General features: G+C 50.7%; 1 protein-coding gene across 1 annotated transcript; it reads right to left on the bottom strand.

Annotated features, from left to right (window-relative positions):
• Window positions 1–325: 325 nt before the first annotated feature.
• On the bottom strand, window positions 326–20,678 carry REEP6 (receptor accessory protein 6). The gene is made up of 5 exons (XM_034755059.1): window positions 20,500–20,678; window positions 8,238–8,331; window positions 7,568–7,706; window positions 6,729–6,897; window positions 326–2,442 (listed from the first exon to the last, which is right to left on the bottom strand). Exons 1-5 carry the CDS (start codon window positions 20,612–20,614, stop codon window positions 2,393–2,395), a joined length of 567 nt encoding a protein of 188 aa, XP_034610950.1. The 5' UTR covers window positions 20,615–20,678; the 3' UTR covers window positions 326–2,392.
• Between the last annotated feature and the right edge of the window lie 494 nt (window positions 20,679–21,172).

Raw genomic sequence — 21,172 nt, 5'->3', positions numbered from 1 at the left:
CAAATTCAGATAATTTCTAAGTTGTTACCCTCAGATGGCTTTTGCTGCCTGTGTGAAGCAAGCAGATGGCACTCCAGTGACGGAATGACAGCGTCCAATCTCCCTTCTCTGTCTCACGCAGACGGGCCAGGGTTGAGGTGCAGTGGCAGAATGGGGCATCTGTGGTGCTCTGTAGCCCTTTCTCTAAATTGGGGAGGGGGGGGCACTTTCATTGGTCCACCCTCTCCCTTCCCCAGGATTCAGAGTCTGCGTCAGGAATCAAGTCAAGCATGAAGAGAACAAGTAATGCAAATAAAAGCCATGAACAGAAAGAAGTTATGAGTCACATTTATTCTGTTTCATACAAAATAAATGGATACAAATGAGAGGGGGAAAAATCATGTTATGAGCAACTATTTATTATTATTTTTTTTTAAATAAAAATGCAACCAGTACATGAACTGCTGTAACTTGATGGAGTCACCATGGAGGACAAATGGAAGCCAGTCGCTCCCTGCAGAATTCACAGCTTGTTGACATTGCCCCCTGCCAGGATCGGATTAAGTAAATTAGATAAATTAACATTTTATTTTTGAAAGAGGAGGGAGATGGCGAATTGGAAGCAGAACGCCGACACGCTAGAGTTCAGCGCCTGAAGCGTAGAGTGGCAGACGAAGACCAGGTTTTTCCACACTCAAACAGGATTAAGATTTGGTCCAAGTTAAGTTACAGCTGGTTGGTTTAGTGAAGGAGGTCAAAGCTAGCAAACGCCCGATGCCAAACCCCTGGAAAGCAAACATGCCCTGAAAGCATCCTGCTCACAGCACACACCCCACTGGAAGATCCTGCCGTGTCCAGTTCTGGAAGTGAACTGCAGAGCCAACACTTAACCAGACTGCCAGAACACACGACTGCCAAAGCAGCCTGCTAGGACGCAAGCACAGCTCCAGGGCTGCAGGCTATGGAGCGTGCGCTGCTCACAGGTTGGTGCCAACGTCCCCCTTCCCACAAAGGCCACCTGTCCCCTATTGCATTCCTGTTGTCTGTGCAAGTCCAAAAACTCCCTCGGGACCCCTTCCTGGAGTTCACTCAGTGCTGGGATTCGGGCAGAGGCTGCGGGCAGCTGGGGCAGGAGTGGAGAGAAGACTCTGAACTGGTGTGGACGTTTGGTCAGCCAGGTAACTGCTCGTAGGGAAGGGCAAGCAGGGGGGTAAAAAAACCATGAGTCAGCGTTTCAAAAGTCATGCTTACTGCTGCTTTCCTCCTTCAAATGGATTAAAGATTTATGAACATTTCTGTGGATTGCAGGATCTCCCTGGAGGCATCAGCTTCATGTGCATGTTAATTCCCCACCTCCGCTGCCCCGTACAGGGCAACGCTGTGGTTAGTTTTATGATCCCAAAGCGGAGCAGCAACTTCTGCGTTGTTGCTATTGCTAGTGATTGCAGAAGAGTGAATAGTCTGGAACTCCCGCCCCCTGACGCCTCGTATGAACATCCTTCTGTTTCAGCCAGCATTGTTTGCAAACCGGCACCTCGCCTGGCTTGGCTGTTTACCTAGAAGCGCCATGGCTACTGAAAGTGGGGAGCTTGGCCCCTGACTTCAGAGAGAAGCAGCACAAGGCTGGGGTGTGCGAGGGGAAGTGAAGAGCTGCCTGCTGTGGGACGCTGGACCCCAGCCTGCTGAAGTGAAAACTGAACGAGCCAGAGCCAGGAAAAGAACCCGTGGGATGGACAGCTGAAGAGCCAGTGGCTACAGAACCCACTTCCTTCTCCCTTTCGTGCTGTGGTTTATTGCAAAGGATCCTGTGTTAGGAGGACTGAGGGGCCCAGGGGTGGGGGAACAGGATGGGGGCTTGAAGGCTTTATAGCCGGTGGTAACTGGTGCAGAATCCCCCCACCCACTGAGGGAGTTATACTGCATCATGATTCAACACTTAAGCTCAGGCCACAAAAATACTAGAAGGGCAGGGCTCAGGCTAGCTACAGTGGACTGTCTCCCCCTCCCCACTCCAATCTGTGCTCTACATCACAAAAACACCAGCAGCCCCCGTGATATCTAGTGCAGAGCCAACAGCCTTCCTGCAGAATAAAGGCTGCCTGTAAAACAGGAACTACCAAATTGTGTGTCTATTTGAGATCAGAAGGTCCCACGGTGCCTAGGTGCTGACTCCCAGCACGTGCCTGGCTGCAATTTTAGATCTGCGGGAGCTCTTTAGGTTTGGGGAGATCGGGAAGCTGTACTTCTTAGACACCTTGGAGCCAGTTGCTTGCTGTCGCTACTGGCCAGTGTGGTTTCAGACGGGGAAGGGGATCACCGTCTTATTGACGGGTGCCCGTGGGTTACTTCAAGCCTTTGGTTTAGGGAGTTGCAGTGGGAAACTCAGAACAGCCGGCCCCTTGGAGCTCCGTCCTCACTTGGTCTTGTCAGATTCTAGACTAAGGTTCACTGCTGCTTTGGATGCTACAAGGAGGAAAATAAAGGCAGTTAGCACATTGGTCCCGTCACTGGAAGGCCTCCAAGTGATAGAATGATCCCTATAACCTCTGTCTCCACCCTTACTGAGCAAGGGAAGTATTGTCCCCATTTTACAGACCAGGCAGTGGCGGCACAGAGAAGTGACTTGCCCAAGGTCATAGGGCACATCCATAGCAGAGCCAGCAATAGAGAATCTAGGAGTGCTGCCTCCGGCTTGTGCTCGAATCACCAGACAACATTCCTTCCCAGAGCCAGGAATAAAACCCAGGTGCCCCACTTGCTGAGCATTACTCTAACCACTAGGCTCCCCTTTATCCTACCCCCTATTCCCTGGGTATTAGGCCCCACAAAACCCGTTATCCCAGTGAAGCAAAGAGAAGAGAAGACATTGGCAATGTCCTGCCTCGGGTTAAGAAGTCTGTGCTGCTCTCACGCTTAGGCAAAACGCTCGGCCCTCACAGGAGGCAGACAAAAGCCTTGCGCTGGCACAGAGGTACCCTTGTGTGCAAGCTTGTGAACTTCTTGGCAGAGCTCCTACCTAATCCACTTTAAGAGCAGCTAGAGCCCTAGTAATCCAGCTATAACACCACAAACCACTGCATCAGCTTTCCCGGGGGGTTATCGCTAGGTGCTCCAGCCCAGACAGGCCAGAGCCAGATTCTCCTCTTTGGGAGCACTGCCCGTGTATTTGACATGCAGCCAGGGGACCAGGGGCTCGCTAGGCAGAGGGACAGTAGAATCTCAGAGTTACAAACACCTTGGGAATGGCGGTTTGTAACTCTGAGCAAAACATCACAGTGGTTTTCAAAAATTTGCAACTGAACATTGATTTAAAACAGCTTTGAGACTGTGCTATGCAGAAGAAAAATACTGCTCCCCTCCCTGGTATTTTTTTTTAGTAGTTTACGTTTAACAGTACTGTATTTGCTTTTCTTTGGTCTCTGCTGCCGCCTGATTGTGCGCTTCTGGCTCCAAACGAGGCATGGGGTGAACTGGTCAGTTCGTAACTCTGGTGTTCAAAACTGAGGTTCTACTGTACATGCAGCAGGGGCCTGAAAACCAGAGCTGTGAAGAATTTGCAGCCCACCCCTTGCCAACAGCTGCAGGGGCGGATCCGTGCCCCTCCCCAAGGGAACTGGAGTGGCAATCTTTGGACCTGCTATTCAACCTAAAGCACCAGCTAGGTCCCATTGTCACCTGAGGCTTTACACACGCCAGTCCACCTGCTTTCGAAGTTAACCCTCTCTCAGCCCCTGGGTAGGTTCCTATCTCGGCAGCCATACCTGCCACACACTCGGTAGTAACTGGGCACCTCTCGGCGGTGTCCACACTGCACTTAAACCAGCGCCTGGCCTGCCTCAGCTGACTCGGGCTCATGGGGATGTTGAAATGCGATGTAGACATTCGGGCTGGAGCCTGCAAAGGGGACGGTCCCAGAGCCCGGGCTCCAGCGCAAGCCGGAATCAGCTGACGCAGCCCAGCCGCAGGTGTTTGATTACAGTGTAGACGAACCCCAAGTGATTTTCCCCTGTGGTCTCTTAAGGGGACCAAGCAGGCTTCCCAGCCAGGGACTACACCCCCCAGCTGGAAGGTGGATCATGGGCTGGGACAGATGCCACCTGAACGCTCACACTAGGGAGAGCTGCGTTAGCAGAGCTATTTGTGTCGCTGGAACAGGGCGCACAGGGTAATCCAATTCTGGATAATGCGATTGATGGGTTTAGTGTGTCCGATGGGCAGCTGGGAACTCCCAGCACCGTCATCTCACACACAGACAGCTGGGGTCCGTTCAAGGGATGAAAGGCAGGGGACGCCCCCCCTTGGGCGAGTTTTCCTGGCTCAGCCATCCAAGGGGTAGTTTTTTCTTTGCCACGGGCCTTGCGTCGGATCTCAGGCCAGATTGGAGACTCTGCAATTTCCTCTCTCCCTCCCCTCCAGGGTCACCCCACGATACAGCCCGTCTTGGACTTCAGCACCCATCATCTGACGCCCGTTGGGGGTGGAGAAGGCCCTGTTCCCCACAAGCAGCAGGGCACTGCAGACAGTACCCCAAGTCCTGGTGGTACCAGGGAGAAACAACCAGACCTTTCTGGAGCAACCCACTCCCCCCAGGGGAGAAACCACGTCAGCGCCGTTCCATCCAGCTGGCCTGCCTCAGCCATCCCTTTCCCAGGCCCTTGGATTTCACCTTCACCACCGACAAGTCTCTTGTGGGCCCCTGGAACATGACCCCACCCCCAAAATGTGGGTCTCCTGCGTGGCACTGCTCCGCCTGCCAAGACACCAGGCTGGGTCTGAACTGCACTGAAATAGCACGCCGAGGCATTAACTGCCCAAATACCCTTGGATCTGGGGCAGGTGCTACCCAGGAGACAACAGACATACCAAACCCCACCCAAAAGTATCTACCACCAAGGCATGTATGTGAATGGACACGAACACCACAGTAATAAGCAAAGGGAAGAGAGACTACAGTGCACCCTTCTAGACTGGGAGGTTAAGCTACTTGAGGCCAGGGAGGTGTGGGAATCTAGAGGACAGATGGACTGTTCTCCACAAGGGAAGGAAGAGAAAGGAGAGTTTAGCATGACCCCCAATGAGGAGATTTTCCTCCAGCATCACCAGCTTCCTCAAGAAACCACAAGGGTTTTCAATCCAAGTACGTTTATCGAGGACCAGCAGGACAGCCCCATCACTGACTCCTGTTGGAGAAATAAGATCTCCACGGTCATGCAAATCTGCATAAATTACCCATAATGCTCTGGGCTGCAATCGCATGTCACAAGCTTGCTGCTAAGCATACTCAAGTTACGTTTTTGGGGTTAGCAATAGTTATGGTGGTTGTACAGAGGCAACCTGTTAATCAGTCGGTGACCAGGGAGGAGAGAGCACATGTCCACCCCAGCACCTTCCTCTAGATGTTTTGCACAAACTCAGCATGACTTTGACAGCTGCAAAGACTGTTGCCATCTCCATTGGCCCCCCAGAGCAGATGGAGCCCTGGTAGAACTTGGCTTCCTGACACTGCGACTACTGGTGTACCTCAACCCTACTACTGAACGACCCTTGTTTGGGGCCGGAGGGGGAGGTTTCTTTCCCCGTCTGCCAAGGCTGCCAGCCGGAGGGCCAATACAGTGGGTGGTTTTTGTATTGAGCACAATGCAGGAATTACTGGGTGACTGTCGGGCTTGTGTTATGCTGGGGATCAGATTAGTTTGGCAATGGTCCCTCTGGCTTTAAAAATCTAGGGGTGGGGGGGAATCCACTGGAAACTAGATAGTGGCCACCAAAATAAAAAGGCCCCTGAAGACAGGTTCTGGTCCGTACTGATCTTCAGCTGGATTTGAACCATCCATTGGAGAGGCTCTAGGGCCAATTAAGAAGTCCTTGAGCCATCACTGCACCCCCTGCCCCCTGACTCCCAAATTCTAGCAGCCACAGGGACAGGAGATAAAGCAGCATCTTCATCCAAGACATGCTATGGGGCTTTGCTCCAAACAGCACCAAGATTTGAACTGGCTGCCTTTAAAACCCAAGAGCGAGTGTCCTGGTCCAGCCCACACTGACGTGCGTGTGCGGGGAAGTCATGCTAAACGGACCTTTGCTCCATGGGTGAATGACATGAGTTATTACATACAGACAAGCTGAGCTGTGGCCGCCTCGGACACCAGACGGGCTCTGCTGTTGGCCAGAGTAGAGAGGACTGTGCAGAGAGGCACAAGGGAAGAGAAAGAAAAAAGGAGAAGAGGCAAGAGATTACGAGCCGATTCGTATTGCTGCGGAGAGGAGACAGGGCTCTATCTGGCCATGAAGTTACGGAACGAGAGAAGGGTGGAGAGAGCGCATGTTCCTGCAGCGACACCGACGGGGATGGTCTAGTCTTGAACGAGGGCCTGATTCGCAGTTCCAGCTGTGCTGCTCTAGCAGGGTGCAAACAGCCCTCTGAAAATACTCTCAGCTCAGAGGGTCTCCCAGACTGGCATAAGAGCCCCGCTCCCAGTACAGGGGCAGACTGGAGGCATGGCTAGAATACCTTACATGACAGCTAATCGCTGCTTCCCAGGACACACACGAGGCCATGGGAAGCAATGCCGAAATTAGAGCAGCCCTGAGACAGCTCTAACTTACACCCTGACCAGGTAGGGCCCTGCCCCAGAATACGGGAGAACAAAAGGTGTTTTAACGCCCCTCCCTCCATTGCGGTCCTAAGCACAGGAACGGGGTAACTGAGAACACAGGACAGAACAGAGAGAGGGACTAGGACGCGGTACCTTCTCTGGTGACTGTCGAAGCAGCGTCGAGCGCCGTGCCACTCAGGTCACTGATCACACTGTCTATTACCCGGTGGTGCTTCAGAAAGAAGGGCCGGATGACGTTTTGGTACAACACCCGGGAGCCATTCCAGGAGACAGGCGCCATGCACCAGACCAGGAACAGGCACTGCAGGGAAGGAGACACTTCACTCCAGGTTTGGAAGAGACCCAGAGGTCAGGTGGCAAGACAGAGGCCTCACAAACTGTTCCAATGCATCAGCTTTAAAGGACAGAACTGGCCACGGGGGACGTCAGCAGGACAAACCCTCAGTGAGGAGGCATTCAGCCAGCCCAGCTGGACGCGGAGGGGAAAGCAGCCAAGAGGCTCCAGCTAGACCTGAACAAACTCTGTGTGGTCTGTTCCGGTTCCCACGAGCGTCAGTTTAAGTTTTAGGTGGGCTCAGACCCAGTTAGGTGAAGAATCACCTCCAAGAGGAGCCAGCGAGTTTTATCCCAGCATGGCTCTGCTCAGCAACCACTGGTACCATGGTGGGCTTCCATGGTTATGGTCTAAAACCCATTGAACTTGATGGGAGTCTCTGTGAAGTTCAACGAGCTTTGGGCTGGACTCTCCACCTAGAAACAGCAACCCTCTAGACACCCACGATGGATAGAAACGCCAGGCTAGAGCCATCCCTGGTATGGACTTCCAGTTACACCAGAGAGAGATTGGCCCCAAGCCTATAGTGCTACTAATTGGTCAACTCCACATTAACCCAAGGTTTTATCTCCAGAAGATAATCACGGAGGGAGAAATAGGAGAGAAGCCGATCTCTGTGCCCCCCGCCCCCCGTTACCTTTCCAGCATAGTAAAACGGGAACCAGTAGAGGAAGGTGTCGGAAAAAAACTCTGCTACACTGAAGACTCCATAGACCACCCAGTACGTGAGCCACATGGTATCATCGTCCTTGTCGGTGCTTTCAATGGCTTTGATGCTACGGGCAGAAAGGGGACAGGTCAGTTCTACCCTCTACACTGCTTAGGTGCGTTGAAGACGGGCACGTTAAGGCGGAGATTTTCAAAGCTTACTAAATGAGTTGGGAGGGTCAGTTTTGGGTGCCCCACAGAGACTTTGCTGAGTATCCTCTGTTTGAAGAACATGCCCCTTTAAGGGAGCCTCAAGTTGAGCACACCCCTATCTAACTCTCTTGGTCAAAAAAGACCTAATAGAGACTAAATTTGGGACTCAAACAACATTGTGGAACATACTGGACCATGAGTATTTAGCATTTCATACCCAACAGGCAAATACTGATCGTTTTAGTATTTTTGTGGGGCTCATCTAAACATGCTGGCCCAGCAGAGGGCTCTGCCCGTCAACATTGGAGGCGACCACAACAACATTTTGCTTTCTGCCGGGTCCCTCTCCCCAGAGAGACGTTCTCAGCGGTGAAATTAACACCCCTGCCCCCATGTAAAGCCAGGGAGCCGCCGTGCCAGGCGGAGTGCAGACTGCTGGCACTTACGAGATGTAGGCTGGGTAGACAAAGCCAATGAGGTTGCACAGCAGCGAGGCGCCATATCCGAACATGAGGTAGAACCCCAGGAAAGCGATGGTACCTGGCCAGGAAAGGAGACAGGAAGAGAGTCACAATCCCCAGGGGTGAGATTAGTGCTAGTGTGCGACTACCATTAGCCAGCTAGATCCAAAACAAAGTTGTGATTGGAGAAACCCCCTCAGAGTGGTGGTGGCAGATCTATGTTGTTGGTAGTCAGATGGCCAGTCTGGTTGTGTGGCCACCAGACAAGCTCACTCCTAGGCTGGGTTACCTCCCATCTGCTGATACCATCTTCCTTATTTCCTTTAACTTCTCATTTGCACAGGGCCGGCCAGGAAGCTCTCCTTTATTTGTTTTGATCCTACCTTCCCGCCTCCAATGGAGGAAATCAGGCAGGGTCACTCGCCTGAAGGCATTTATTAATGGGCATTTTGCCATGTATGACCCAGGGAACTCGTGATGCCAAGTGTCAGAGGGCACAGGGGGTACACAGAGTTTTACAGGATCCATTCTAGGCACATCCAGTCACTGAAGGAGTGCATGCAAAGTCTCAATGGAGAGCCAGTAGTACGCAGGTCAGCAGACCCATGACAAATTGTAGGCAAAGGTCATATTTAAGGAGTTTTGTACCCAGGCTGGAAATTATATTCTTAAGGTCAGAGTTAAAGCAGGCCATCAGGAGGCGACTAACATGTCCCTATCAGACAGGTAGGAAACACGTCTCTACCTGTCTGGTTATATGCAAAGGATTGTATACTTCACCACAGATCCCTGTGTGCATGATGAGCCCCCAGCAAACATTAACAAGAGACTGCAAAATCTCCAGCCAGGAACACACAGCAGGAGGATGACTAAAGACCAAAGGATACTTGAGATATCTGTGGGCTGTAAAGGGACACCCTGGTATCTTTCACCTAGGAAGTAAGCAAGCCCACAGTTCACTGTATGAACAGAAGAGCACAGCTGTGCTGCACAGAGGATTTGGGGCGAGCTTTGGCTCTTATGACACCATAGGGACCTGCTAAGTTTAGGCTCTGGGACCTGGGTTATGATTTTATTTCATGTGTAACCCTCTTTCCAATAGGTCTGCTGGCCCCGGTTGGAATCTGTGCTTTGTAGAAGAAACATACACTCGCTTGCTCCATAAACAAATCTAAGTGCTGTGTGTTAAGCGGTGCTGTGCTAGTAGGCTGGGGCGGGGTACTGCTCCTTTGGGAGCAGAGGATCTGGGAATTCCAGTGGATCAGTGGCTGGTTGCTCCAGGGAGACGCTCGGAGGTTGGAACATGCCTATTTTTAAGCTGTATGGAGAGAGCAGGGCCAGCAGAGGCCTGCATGGCAGTGCTTGTATTCCTAGAGGCGATGGGCACAGACAGGGCACATGGTGACAAGAAGCCTCACAACCCTGGGTACCCCAGTGAAGGGTCACACCACGGCAGAGATATTGAGGATACGTCCGCACTGGAGCAGGAAGGTAATTTCCAGCTGGGGTAGACATACCCCTGCTAGCTCTGATCAAGCAAGGGAACCAAAAATAGCAGCGTAGCCATGGCAACGCAAGTAGCAGGATGGGGGGGTAGCCACCCCAAATATGACTTATCTGAAACCTGAGGGATGTACTTGGGCGGCCAGTCTGTCCTGCTGCCGTGGGTACACTGCTATTTTTAGATGGGGGGGGGGGTGGTCTGGAAGTTACACCCCCAGCTCCAGTGCAGACATACCCTCATTTAAACAGTCATGGCCTAAGACGACTCCCTGCCAACAAGAGGGTGGGTACGGACTCAGCATGTGACCTTAGGCCAGCCACTTTGTGCCTCAGTTTCCCCATATGTAAAAAAAAGGGGGGGATTTGATACCGACCTACTCCACAGAGCTGTCATGAGGCATTAATAGTCAAGGTGCTTTGAGATCCTTCAATGGAAGACGCTAACAAGTGACAGTGTTATTTACTCCAGCTTGGCTTATTGTGGTTCTCCCAGGAAGGTAAAGCGCATCGGTGCAGGAGTTGGAGCTTTCTCAGAGACCATGGAACAAACTCCTACAGGAACAAGGGGCCCATCACGGACCTCTTGATCTTCTGCTCCAAGTGCAAGGCACACTCCTCCACCCTGCCTTTGCCAATACAAGCAGAGCCGCGTGGGCATTAGAAAGAGACGCTAAATCTTAACACTGCACCACACACACAATTCTCCCTCGGCAGAGTGGGTGAGAGAACAAGCCACACATGACGGATGCCAGTCCGGTCGCTTAATGCACAAATGGATGGCGCTCAGATACCGTGGTGATGAAGGCAAGATAAGAACCAACGTATAACAGAAAGATTCGGTCAGCCCCACGAGAGAACGTTCAAAGGTTCCTTTAACGATCCCTGAAAGCTGTGGTACATTGCGATTTTCCTTCCCTGAAATTCCTGTTGCACAAGATACTGACTGGCATTTGGAAATAAAAACCTCTAGAGACCTGGCAAGAACCTTTGATCCCATGGGAGCCTCATGTTCCCTCTTTTCCCCTGGGCTTTGCACCTATTGTTGCATCCTGTGAGCGACAAGCAAGAGTAAAACTGAAACGGGGCGGGGGTGGTAGTTCTGCCCATTCCCCAGCAAGGCTACTAAGGAGCTCTGAGGACTCCTGGGATCCAGGGTGAATAAACAACAACAACCACCCCAAAACGGATTTTTTTGATCAAATGCTTTGACAAAAAAACAACAAAAAAAACCACCACTATCTTTGACCTATAATGCCTCATCATGGAATAGGGATTACAAATTCTACAGTATGAGGCAATATAAAACTTTTCTTAAACATTACATGAATATAAATGAGTTCCAATAGTTCATGGATTAGGGCCTCAATCTTATGGGGTTCCAGAGGCTTCTCTATAGATTATTTAGGCTAATCTTTCTATCTACCCAATGGGACTCAGTGCTCAGTCTAGAAGATACCATCAGAGATGCTTAGTTTTGCAGTTCTCAGACTCTGGATTTGCGTCTCCAGAGATAACATGCTTGTTAACAGCAAAAATGTTTTAAAATAAGTAAGTAAATATCTAGAGGCGAGAAATAACCGACCTCAATCCTATTGCCCCTCTGCAAACTTGTATACGCACAGTCAATCCCTTACCTCTCTCAAAGTGCAAAGTTTAAAAAAGTTCAATGAATAGAAGATTGTTGGGGGGTGGAATAGGAGAAGAAATCTGGAGATAAAAGTGAGAAGGGAGGGACAGGCAGTAGAAACAAAAGTGAAAACATTTAAGCAGCATATTCCAGAAGTCTGAGTGTAGCCTTCATTGATTTGAGATCTACCATTCTCTCATTAGAAGGGAAAACCTATAATGGCAGCAGGCCGTAAAAGAGACCCAGTTTGGGAATAAGAACCATTCAAGAAATACGTGTTTGCTGAGGAGGTTTTAAAGAAAGTCACACCAGTGAACTGGTGGAAGTCACTTAAGCACTTGGATTCAGACACTGTTGAAGTGATAATCTCACTTTTAACAGCAGTAGCTTCTTCTGCTGGTGTAGGAAAAATATTTTCTTCCTTTGGACTAATTTATTCCAAACTGAGAAATCGTTTGGGACCTGAAAAAGCAGGAAAGCTTGTTTCTCTTTTCCAGATTATGAACAAACAGGAAAATGAAGGTGAAGACGACTGAGTTAGCTGCAGAAGCCAATATTTTAAGTTTCTCATGTTGACCTGGCTGACAGTTGATTTTTTTAAAATATTTCATTTAACTATTTTAGTCAAATAAATTTTAACAAAAACAAACCTGATTCTTTAAAAAAGTGAATGTTTAAATTAAAAAATTCATATGTTTGTTTTGTTAAAATATTATGCGTTTGCTGTTGAAGAAAAAAATCCAGAACACAAAGTTGTTTTAGTTAAATAAAACAATTTAAATGTCTGTCTGGTGATGTTCTCCTCCGAATACAGCATGGCAAGAAAATCCTCCAAATATTAATGAGTAACCTGTTGAATTGGAGATATTTATGAAGTCATTGGGAGGTGAACTATCTGCTTCAACTACCTTTGGTAAATGAAATAACCAAACAATCTTTCATTTTCTGATATAGCGCTAAAACTAATCTGAAAAGTTTTCAAAAAGAAATCACTGTTTAAAAATGTATCGTGTGTACCTTCTAAAAATGAAACCTACATGTATCTCCGAGTTGTGAAGAATATGTATTAAGGTTATAACAACCAACAAGAATGCACTTTTATGTAGAAATCATAGAATATCAGGGTTGGAAGGGACCTCAGGAGGTCATCATGATTAAATTGAGTCCTCCTGACTAGTGATTTAAATCTTTGGATTTAAATCAAATCCACCCTGATGGGAGCAGTGGAGAAGCACCCTGATGGGAGCAGTGGAGAAGTCCAACATCAAGCGAAGCAGAGCCCCGGAAGGGACAGAGAGGCGTCTCCTGACACCGCTAAGAGCTAGTCACCTCCATTCTGTCAGCTGGTTCTTTGCAGCTAGTGGAAAACCTCCCCCTCGCCCAGCCTCCTGTTAATGCAGCCAGTTAGCAGGGGCTGTGCTGGTCTTTTTTTAAAAATATGGATGAGGACTGGACTGAGGCCGACTCTTTTCAGTTCAGCAGCAGCCTCTGCCCCCCAATAGATGGAGTCAGTAGAACCTGCTAGGGCTGGATTTGAACCGACCGCTTCAAGGTGTAGGGCCCCATAGGCCATGCCCACTCCTCCCCCTCCCCATTTCTATCGCTTCCTTAACTTTGGGGAACTATTTGCCAGGTTAGGAACAACCCTGTCGTCCACAGAGCGCATCAGATTCTGTGCAAGGGCCGGTCTTCCCATCGGTTCCAAGAGCTCAGAGAGCAGCTCCGTCGGGAGAACGGGCTGTTCGGGAACACGCTGCTGCATTCCGTGTTGCGGAGGGGAAGCAAAAATTGCTACTAAGTACCAAGATGTTTGCAAGGAGACATTAGCAAGCTCTGGAAGAAAGGAAAACAAAGCGGAGAGGCGTCCATCATTGCTAATGGATCTGAAAGCTTACAAGTTATTTTAATGGAAGGAGGGTGTCTTGCTGGCCTTCAGGCTAATGCTAGGGGGTGTCCGTTCTGTTTTTAAAACCAGCTGCATGTAAGAGCACCAGCACTGGGGGAAAAAATAGAATGCGATAGGCAGAGAGCAATTCAGAGACCTCTGGATTCTTGCTCCTCAATCAGATCCTTCTGGGGCAAACAAAGGAGACAACCAGCTCAGATGACTGGAGATGCAGTGTAGTCTAGTGGTTAGAGGCATTGGATTCGAAACACCTGCATTCAGTTCCCAGCTCTGCCCTTGACCTGCTGTGACACCACAGGCATGTCCCCTCTATGTGCCTCTTCCCCTCCCATGCTTTGTTTTGTCTATTTAGGTTGTGAGCTCCTGGGGGTAGAATGTCTATTACATACACGTACAGCGCCTGGCACAATGGGGTCTAAATCTTAGCTGGGACTTCTAGGTGCTACTGCCACACAGACATGCGCCACAGAAGAACTGCCCCCAAAACTCTTCCTCCAAAAGTTTTGGGGGGGGGGGGGGGTGGAGTCTTCTTCTGCACACCAGTCTGGGCGTAAGCCAGGATCAGCCACACCCACAGCGACCTCGTAGTACATCTGACCCAGCTTGACCCAAGAACTATTGGAAGTCACACGAGAAAGTCAGCAGGGGAGAGGTAGGATGCGTTTGCTACGCCGGACAGCAAGGACTACGACGGGGAGGGATGTTACTTGAGGACAACAGAACAACTCCATTTGCTCCTCTACATCAGCTTTAGATTGGATGGGGGGCCCACAGCTGGTGGACAGGGAGGAGCACGGGGACAGCTCGTCACATGCATAGTAGGACAGGAGGATTATGGTGGGGAAGAGCCAAAATGTAGCCACTCTGCTCCAGGACCTGAACTCTCCTGCAGTGCGGGTGGTTCACCTGGGCATTCAGTGGCATGGGGCTGTGTTTCTTCTCCCCACTCTTGCCTGAGCATCTGCAGTAGAGCTGGGGAGCTTGATACCCCCTCCTCCGTGGGAGGCAGAGGTCTCATGAGCTCAGGGAACCCATCTGGGAGTCTCCCAGTTGCTGGGACCCGATACGTACACACCTTTGCTGCTGTCTTGGAGCGTTCTCTGCACAAACTTGTACTAAATATTTGTAGTTTATTAAGAATTAAACCCTCCCAGCCCCAGTAGTTAAAACCCATCATAGTTAATCCACGGAGAGGGGAATGCTGGCGAGCCTAGAAAAGAGAAAACCCTAATGTGACAATGCAGTTCTGGTGGAACCCAACTGAGAGTGCCAACTCAGGACAAATTGCTCAAATAGGGCAGTTACAGCCCAAGGCTGGGGTTTTTTCCACCTCTAAGGCAAACCAAACCAGCCAGACTAAGAGGACTTCAGTCTCACCCCACTGGCTAACTGCAAGTCTCACAAGCAATCTCCTTAGACATTCCAGTTTCCCAGTATTACCACCAGTACCACTCGTTATGGGGACAAATGGTTATGAAAACCAATACCCCAGTAAAAGAAAAAGGTTCTCCTGATCCCAAAGGACCAAGCCCCAGACCCAGGTCAATATACAAATCAGATCTTACCCACAAATCACGCTGTTGCCAATCCTTTAGAATCTAAATCTAAAGGTTTATTCATAAAAGGAAAAAGATAGAGATGAGAGTTAGAATTGGTTAAATGGAATCAATTACATACAGTAATGGCAAAGTTCTTGGTTCAGGCTTGCAGCAGCGATGGAATAAACTGCAGGTTCAAATCAAGTCTCTGGAATACATCCCCCGCTGGGATGGGTCCTCAGTCCTTTGTTCAAAGCTTCAGCTTGTAGCAAAGTTCCTCCAGAGGTGTGAAGCAGGATTGAAGACCAGATGGAGATGAGGCATCAGCCTTATATAGTCTTTTCCAGGTGTAAGAACACCTTTGTTCTTACTGTGGAAAATTACAGCAACATGGAGTCTGGAGTCCATGGGCCAGTCCCTGCATACTTTGCTGAGTTACAAGGCGTATCTGCCTTTTCTCAATGGGTCCATTGTATAGCTGATGGTCCTTAATGGGCCATCAAGCAGGCTAGGCAGAGCTAATCTCAGCTTGTCTGGGATGTCACCCAGAAGCATAGCATAAATTTGCCATACAGACAGTACAGAGCCAATATTCATAACTTCGACTACAAAAGTGATACACACATATAGACAGCATAATCATAACCAGTAAACCATAACCTTGTCCTAGACACCCCATTTGACCCCCTTTATACAAGATTTGGGTGCCACTACAGGACCTTGGTTGCAACAATGATCTATATGGTCCCAGATTATATCAATAACGTCACACCTAAGTTCTGCACTGACTGTTCCTGAGGGATGCACATATGGAGAGAATTCAGTAGATCAGCCTAGCAGCTGGGTGTTATCCAGGGACGGCACAAAGGTCGAGACACAAAGTTCAGGAAGATCGCGCACTGCCACCAAGCACAAGCAAAGCAGTAAGTGCGGCACCCCATATACCCCCCCAGCATTGCAAGTTACAGGCTAGGCCTGTCTTCGAATCAAGGAGGTAGGGCAATTAGCTGCCTCCCTTCATACCCCCTGCCCCCCCCAGCAATGCCACAGTCTAAGACCGGCATTGCACCAGCACAGACAAATCTACTGGGGACTGCAGGGACACTCATCAATACATGTGTGAACGGATCTGGATGGGTTCATGCCGATTTGCAAACAGTTCCAGTTACCAAATTCTGCAAGAGCACCAGAACGCAGGCCGCTAAAGGAAGAACTCCATTAGCGAGTAGTGGTAGTAGGCGCTTGTATTCAGTGGATAAGTTACCGAAGAGGAACATGACACTTTGCAGGATAGGAGGGTCATGTTATAGCGTACGTAACAGACGGGCCCCAAAAGGGGCATAAAAACCTCAAGCTTTAGGCCAATCTCCAATTATTACGGGTGAGGAGGCAGCCTTCACAGGGGGCAGATTATCCCACACTTGCCTGCTTTCTTGCACCTTCCTCTGAAGGATCAGGGGTTGGCCAGCCGGAGGCAGGATACTGACCAGCTTGACTCTGGGTCTGGTTTAGGGCAGCAAGTCCTGGGTCAAAGCCCCTGGGTCAGACTGGCAGGAGTCATTTCAGCCCTACCCAGGGTTTGCAGTGTGGCATTTGCCAACCCCCCCTTTAAAATAAAGCAGCATCACACTGCGGTGGGCTCAGCTGAGAACCTTAACATTGGTTTTAGGGGCTGCATGAAGTTTAACTGCAGGAACTTTTTGAAATACCAGCCTGCTTAAGCCCTACAATGGGACATGTATCAAAAGGAAAAAAAAAGGTAGCACGGGGGGGAAGCAACCACATTCATTAGGTGGGATTAAGGCCTTTGCTTGTGTGTTTGGATTTTTCTTTTCCTTACAGATCATAAAAGGAAAAACGGTGACTGGCTGTAGAAGCCGGCCACACAGCTCTGCCAGTGCAGATCAGTTCTGACATGCAGCACTCCCTGCTAATCCAGCCCTGTTCTCCCCCACAGACAGCTTGGCCAATGCCCCTTTGTGACAGTGGGAATTTTCTAGAAGAGTTTTTATGCGGCCTATGTGTGCCTCAGTTTCCCTCTGTCCTTTCATTGCTACCCAGTGGTTGCAAAAGGGTTAAATCTGCTTTGGAGGCAGAGCAGGGGATGTTGGGTCACATGCCTGTCTGGGGTGGTACGAAAATGGGTTGGCTGACACCCACCCATATCAGTGGAGGATCCAGAAAGACAATGGGACTGAACAATCGACACCCAAAGACCTTGGGCAGGCAGAGCGTGTGACCACCTGGGCACGTCTCTGCAGGAGGACAATGGGCTGAGAGTCAGGTGGCTCAGCGGGCGCTCTCACCTGGGACAGACAAAGATACAGAAGGAGAGCCAAAAAATGGATCCAACAGCAGTTTGGCTGTGCGGAGCGCCAGGACAGACCACGTCCTAAGCTTTGCTTCCCTATGGTAATTTAAGGACACCCCAATGCTGTGTTACAGTCCACTAATAAGTCCTACTCTGCCTGGGGTCACTGCAAATACTCACTAAAGCGCATAGTCCCTGAAGAACAGAAGGTCTTTGACCAAGCGCAAGCATCTCAGTGGGACTCGCTGGGCAGAGCTCCTGGGGTGAAACCGAGTGCTGGAGCCCTAGGATGGGAAGACGGTGACCCACTGGGTGGCTGGGTTTCTCCAAGGGACTGTTTAAAAGCAGGGGCAAGGCACAGATCTTGTGGCTCCGTGACAACCTTCAACCTGACCTTCCACACAGCCCTGCCCAATGCAGATCTCTGCCAGTGCACCCGAGTCCTCATCAGCAAGGCCTCCGCTAATCTAGTCCGTTATAGAGATGGGGCATATTGCATGGATCTCCCCAGTACCAGACACCGCCAAAGCACTTTGCAAATGTTAATTAAAAAGTGCAACACCCCCCCACCACCACCACCACAAAGTAGGCGATGGGTATAATGCATGCAGATCTAGCACGACAACCATACTCCTTTCAAATCATATTCTAGAACAGGAGTAGATCCCTGGTCTTCTGAGGCCAAAGACTAATGGCTCCATTTAACATCCCACGGGGGAGAAAAATTGATTTTAAACAGATCTAAAAGGGAACACGAACAATGATGTTTAAAAGGCAAATTAAGTTTTACGGGAGCGGCCCCTTTCAATGCATTGAGAAGCCAGGAACGTTACCCCAGCAACAGAAGCAGGCGGCTTCCGATCAGTGACACGGGAGCTGCTTTTTTAATATCCCTTTGTTCTCAAGCATCCACTACCCAACTTAACCCATCACATGGCTGAACGGCAGGCAGACACTGACAAAGACAACTTGTCAAGGACTCCGTGCCAGCAGCTCTCTGTAGTACAGTAACCCAGACTGTAATTAAAATAAATCAGAGTAAAACGCAGCTGGACTAAAACAAAAGTTTGCATTAAAGCTTGGCGGGGTGGGGTGGGGGAGGGAGAGAGGGAAAGAAGCCCTGTGCTTGGAGGAGACAAACTCTCCTTTCACAGGAGTTAATCATTAGGCAACAGAGAGTAGCTATCTTGGCAAAGACTTGCTTCTAGCTTAAGTCTGATTGATAATAATTCACATGTCTCTACTAAGGAGAGTGTATTCAATCCTAAATATCTGAGTGCCACACAGACCCCTTGGATCTTCGGCAGCAAGGATGTCAGGGGGCTAAGTTTGCAAACATTTGCCTGCTTGAAAAACACAGGACAACATCTCTTTATGCAGATGTTTCCAGCATTGTGACATACAGCATTTAAAGCCAGGAAAGGCCCAGGTACAGGTGAAATGAGGAAAGTATACTCCAGCACGCAGGCTCCAGTGTGATGCACCATCACAGCAGCACCCAAAGGTTGCAATCAGGAACAGGACCCCAATGTGCCAGGTGTGATAAAATAACCCTGTCTCAGCCCCAGAGAGTCTAAGCCCAATCTTGCAAGTTGTCCCATGAGCGGAGCACAGGGGTCCGGCCACATGGACCACAATCCTGCAGGTGGGTCCAAGGAGAAACAAGACAGGTGAGAATACACCATAGAGGGTGGAGACAAAATATAATTTCCAATGAGCAATTTCCTATTTGTTCCTTTACGATCAGACTTGGACTAGAAGTTGGCAGAGGAGCTTACAGATATAAATGAAGGAGTAGCTTCGCGCCAGTCCCATCCTACAGGCTACAGCAGTCAGCTACCTCAAAACTGCTGCTGCACTTGCTGCAGAAGAAGTAAGAACTTCACCGAGTCAGCCAAGCAAAGGTTGGATGTGACGTTCGACGCCGTGTGACCTCGGGGAGCACAAAGAGGATGATTTTTAAGAAAGGGGGAAGAAGGTCTTTTATTGGCACATTAACTCTAAATGTCAGGTCACAAGAACAGGGCTTGTGAGCTGGGAATTTTGATTCCTAGCATCAGCCTGCAGCAAGTGTTTAAGAACGGTCTCGTGGAAAGCCAATGCAGAGAGAGAGGTTTGGCTAGAGGGGAAATGGGGGACTCCAGCTTCTGTTCCCGGTTCTGTCACAAACTTCCTGTTGGGCCTATTATTTGACCTCTGTGCTTTCCTCGCCTACACAAAGAGACTTCCTTCCCCCAGAGCAGTGCTGGGGCGAGGTCATAACCGTCATTGAATTTCCAAACAGTCGCTAAAGTACGGTATAGCTAGGCATTTAGCTTGGAAGCCCTGACTGACCATTCAGCCAAAACGGGCAGCTACATTAACAATGTGTCTTGTGCCATTACTGGATGCAAACACAGGATCTATCGTAATTGCTGGACTGGATCAGACCCAAGGACCATCTAACCCAGTACCTACCAATTGCTTCAGAGGAAGCTGCAAGAAATCCCGCAGGAGGCAGATGTGAGATGATCTCCCCCCATCCCCCAATCCCAAGAGTTTGGTTTAAACTCTGCAGCGTGATACACTTGGACTTCTTCTATTATCCCCTTAAATAGCTTGTCTGAAAAGGGGTCACATCCTCCAGCCAGGTGTTTCTCAAGAGCAGGTCTACCAGGCAGTGCCAGTCCCCAGAGCTCGCCCCCTGCCCCCCACTACACCGTCACACCCGGCAGCAAGGCGACGCAGAAACAACTGTGCTTTGGGCCGTGGAGGAGAGAGCTCCTAGAGAGCTGTACCTTGCAAACCAAACAGGCCTCATGCGGTCAGAGACCAGGAGAGGCTCTCAGAGTTCAGCAAGAGGCAGAGTTTCAAAGAGCTCAGCCTCTTCCTTCTTGGGAGGGTCTCCCCCCTTCCCTCGAAACTGACTCAGCCAAGCAAAGCCCGTTCATGGGACAGGCCTGGAGCGCACCTGCGAGACTCTCCCTTTCCAGGCAAAGATCAACTGGCAACTGCTCCTCCAGTCCTCGGGGGAAGGGGGCATTGGGAAGGGAGATCCCGGGGGGAAAGGGGGTCTCTTAGGGGGAGGAATGTGGCAGGGATATATTGAGAAAGGGTGTCCCTGGGGAGCATGGGGGGAGAACTGTGGTGAGGTCCCCTTAGAAAGGGGGTGCCCCAAGGGGCTCCCCGAGAGTGGGAGGCCACGCAGGGCAAGGGGGGACCCCTGCCAGATAAAGTTTCCCTCCCCTGGGAAGGTGGGGGGGAGAAAGTAACACGCCCGGCTTGATAGGAAGGGGGAGTTCGCAGGAGCGGGAGGTCCCCTAGGAGGGGGGGTGTCCTTGGGGAGCGCCCCGGCTCAGGGGACGCTGTTCCCAGGCTCCCACCTGTGGCCAGATAGTAGCGCTTGACGCCGGTCTTGGCCTCCAGCCAGCCCAGCAGGTCGGTGAGCAGGTTGGGCTGGTCGAGGAAGGTCTGGAAGCGCTGCTGCAGGGAGCCCATGGCTGCTGCGACGGGGCGAGCCGCAGTCCGGGTCCGGCTCCAGCGGCGGCTGCTCGCTCTCTATCCGCTTAGCGGCCGGGCCAGGCCGGACCCGCCTCCCCGCGCCGGGCCAATGCGGGAGCGGGGCGGGGCGCAGCCAGGTGGGAGCCGGGGCAGGGGACGTCACAGGGGACAGGTGAGGGCGCAGGTGGAACGGACCAGGAGAGGGTGGGGGAGAGAAGGAGGGCGCAGGGGACGAGACAAGGGGGGAAGGGGGGGGAGGGGTGGGGCGGGGTCGGGGGCCTCTGGGGGGGCAGGCCACACGTGGAAATGCCAGGGGGGCTCAGGAGAGCAGAGGGGAGGCCCCAGCCGAATATACAGAACTAGAGGAGGGTGAGACCGACTGAGCAGCAGCAGCGTCCTGCAAATAAGGATCATCCCAAGCAAACCAGCTCTCTGGCTCGGGAAGCGAGCCCCTCTGGACAGGGGCTGCCTGCCTGGGAGAGCAGGGCAGGTGGGAGCCAAGGTAGCAGGCGAGGGGGGGAGGGGGAAGAGCCTGACAAAGGGGATGGGGTGCCC

Source organism: Trachemys scripta, chromosome 22, assembly GCF_013100865.1.
Source record: "Trachemys scripta elegans isolate TJP31775 chromosome 22, CAS_Tse_1.0, whole genome shotgun sequence".
NCBI classification, from domain to species: Eukaryota; Metazoa; Chordata; order Testudines; family Emydidae; genus Trachemys; species Trachemys scripta.
This window is presented reverse-complemented; position numbering and strand designations above follow the sequence as displayed.

What these genes read in the sequence shown, in the direction of transcription:
- REEP6 (XM_034755059.1), bottom strand. Translation starts at nt 20,614, where the DNA reads ATGGGCTCCCTGCAGCAGCGCTTCCAGACCTTCCTCGACCAGCCCAAC. An exon ending in GCGCTACTATCTGGCCACAG is followed by an intron (nt 8,332 to 20,499) that starts GTGGGAGCCTGG and finishes TTTCCTGGCCAG; the next exon opens with GTACCATCGCTTTCCTGGGG. An exon ending in CGTTTTACTATGCTGGAAAG is followed by an intron (nt 6,898 to 7,567) that starts GTAACGGGGGGC and finishes CCTTCCCTGCAG; the next exon opens with TGCCTGTTCCTGGTCTGGTG.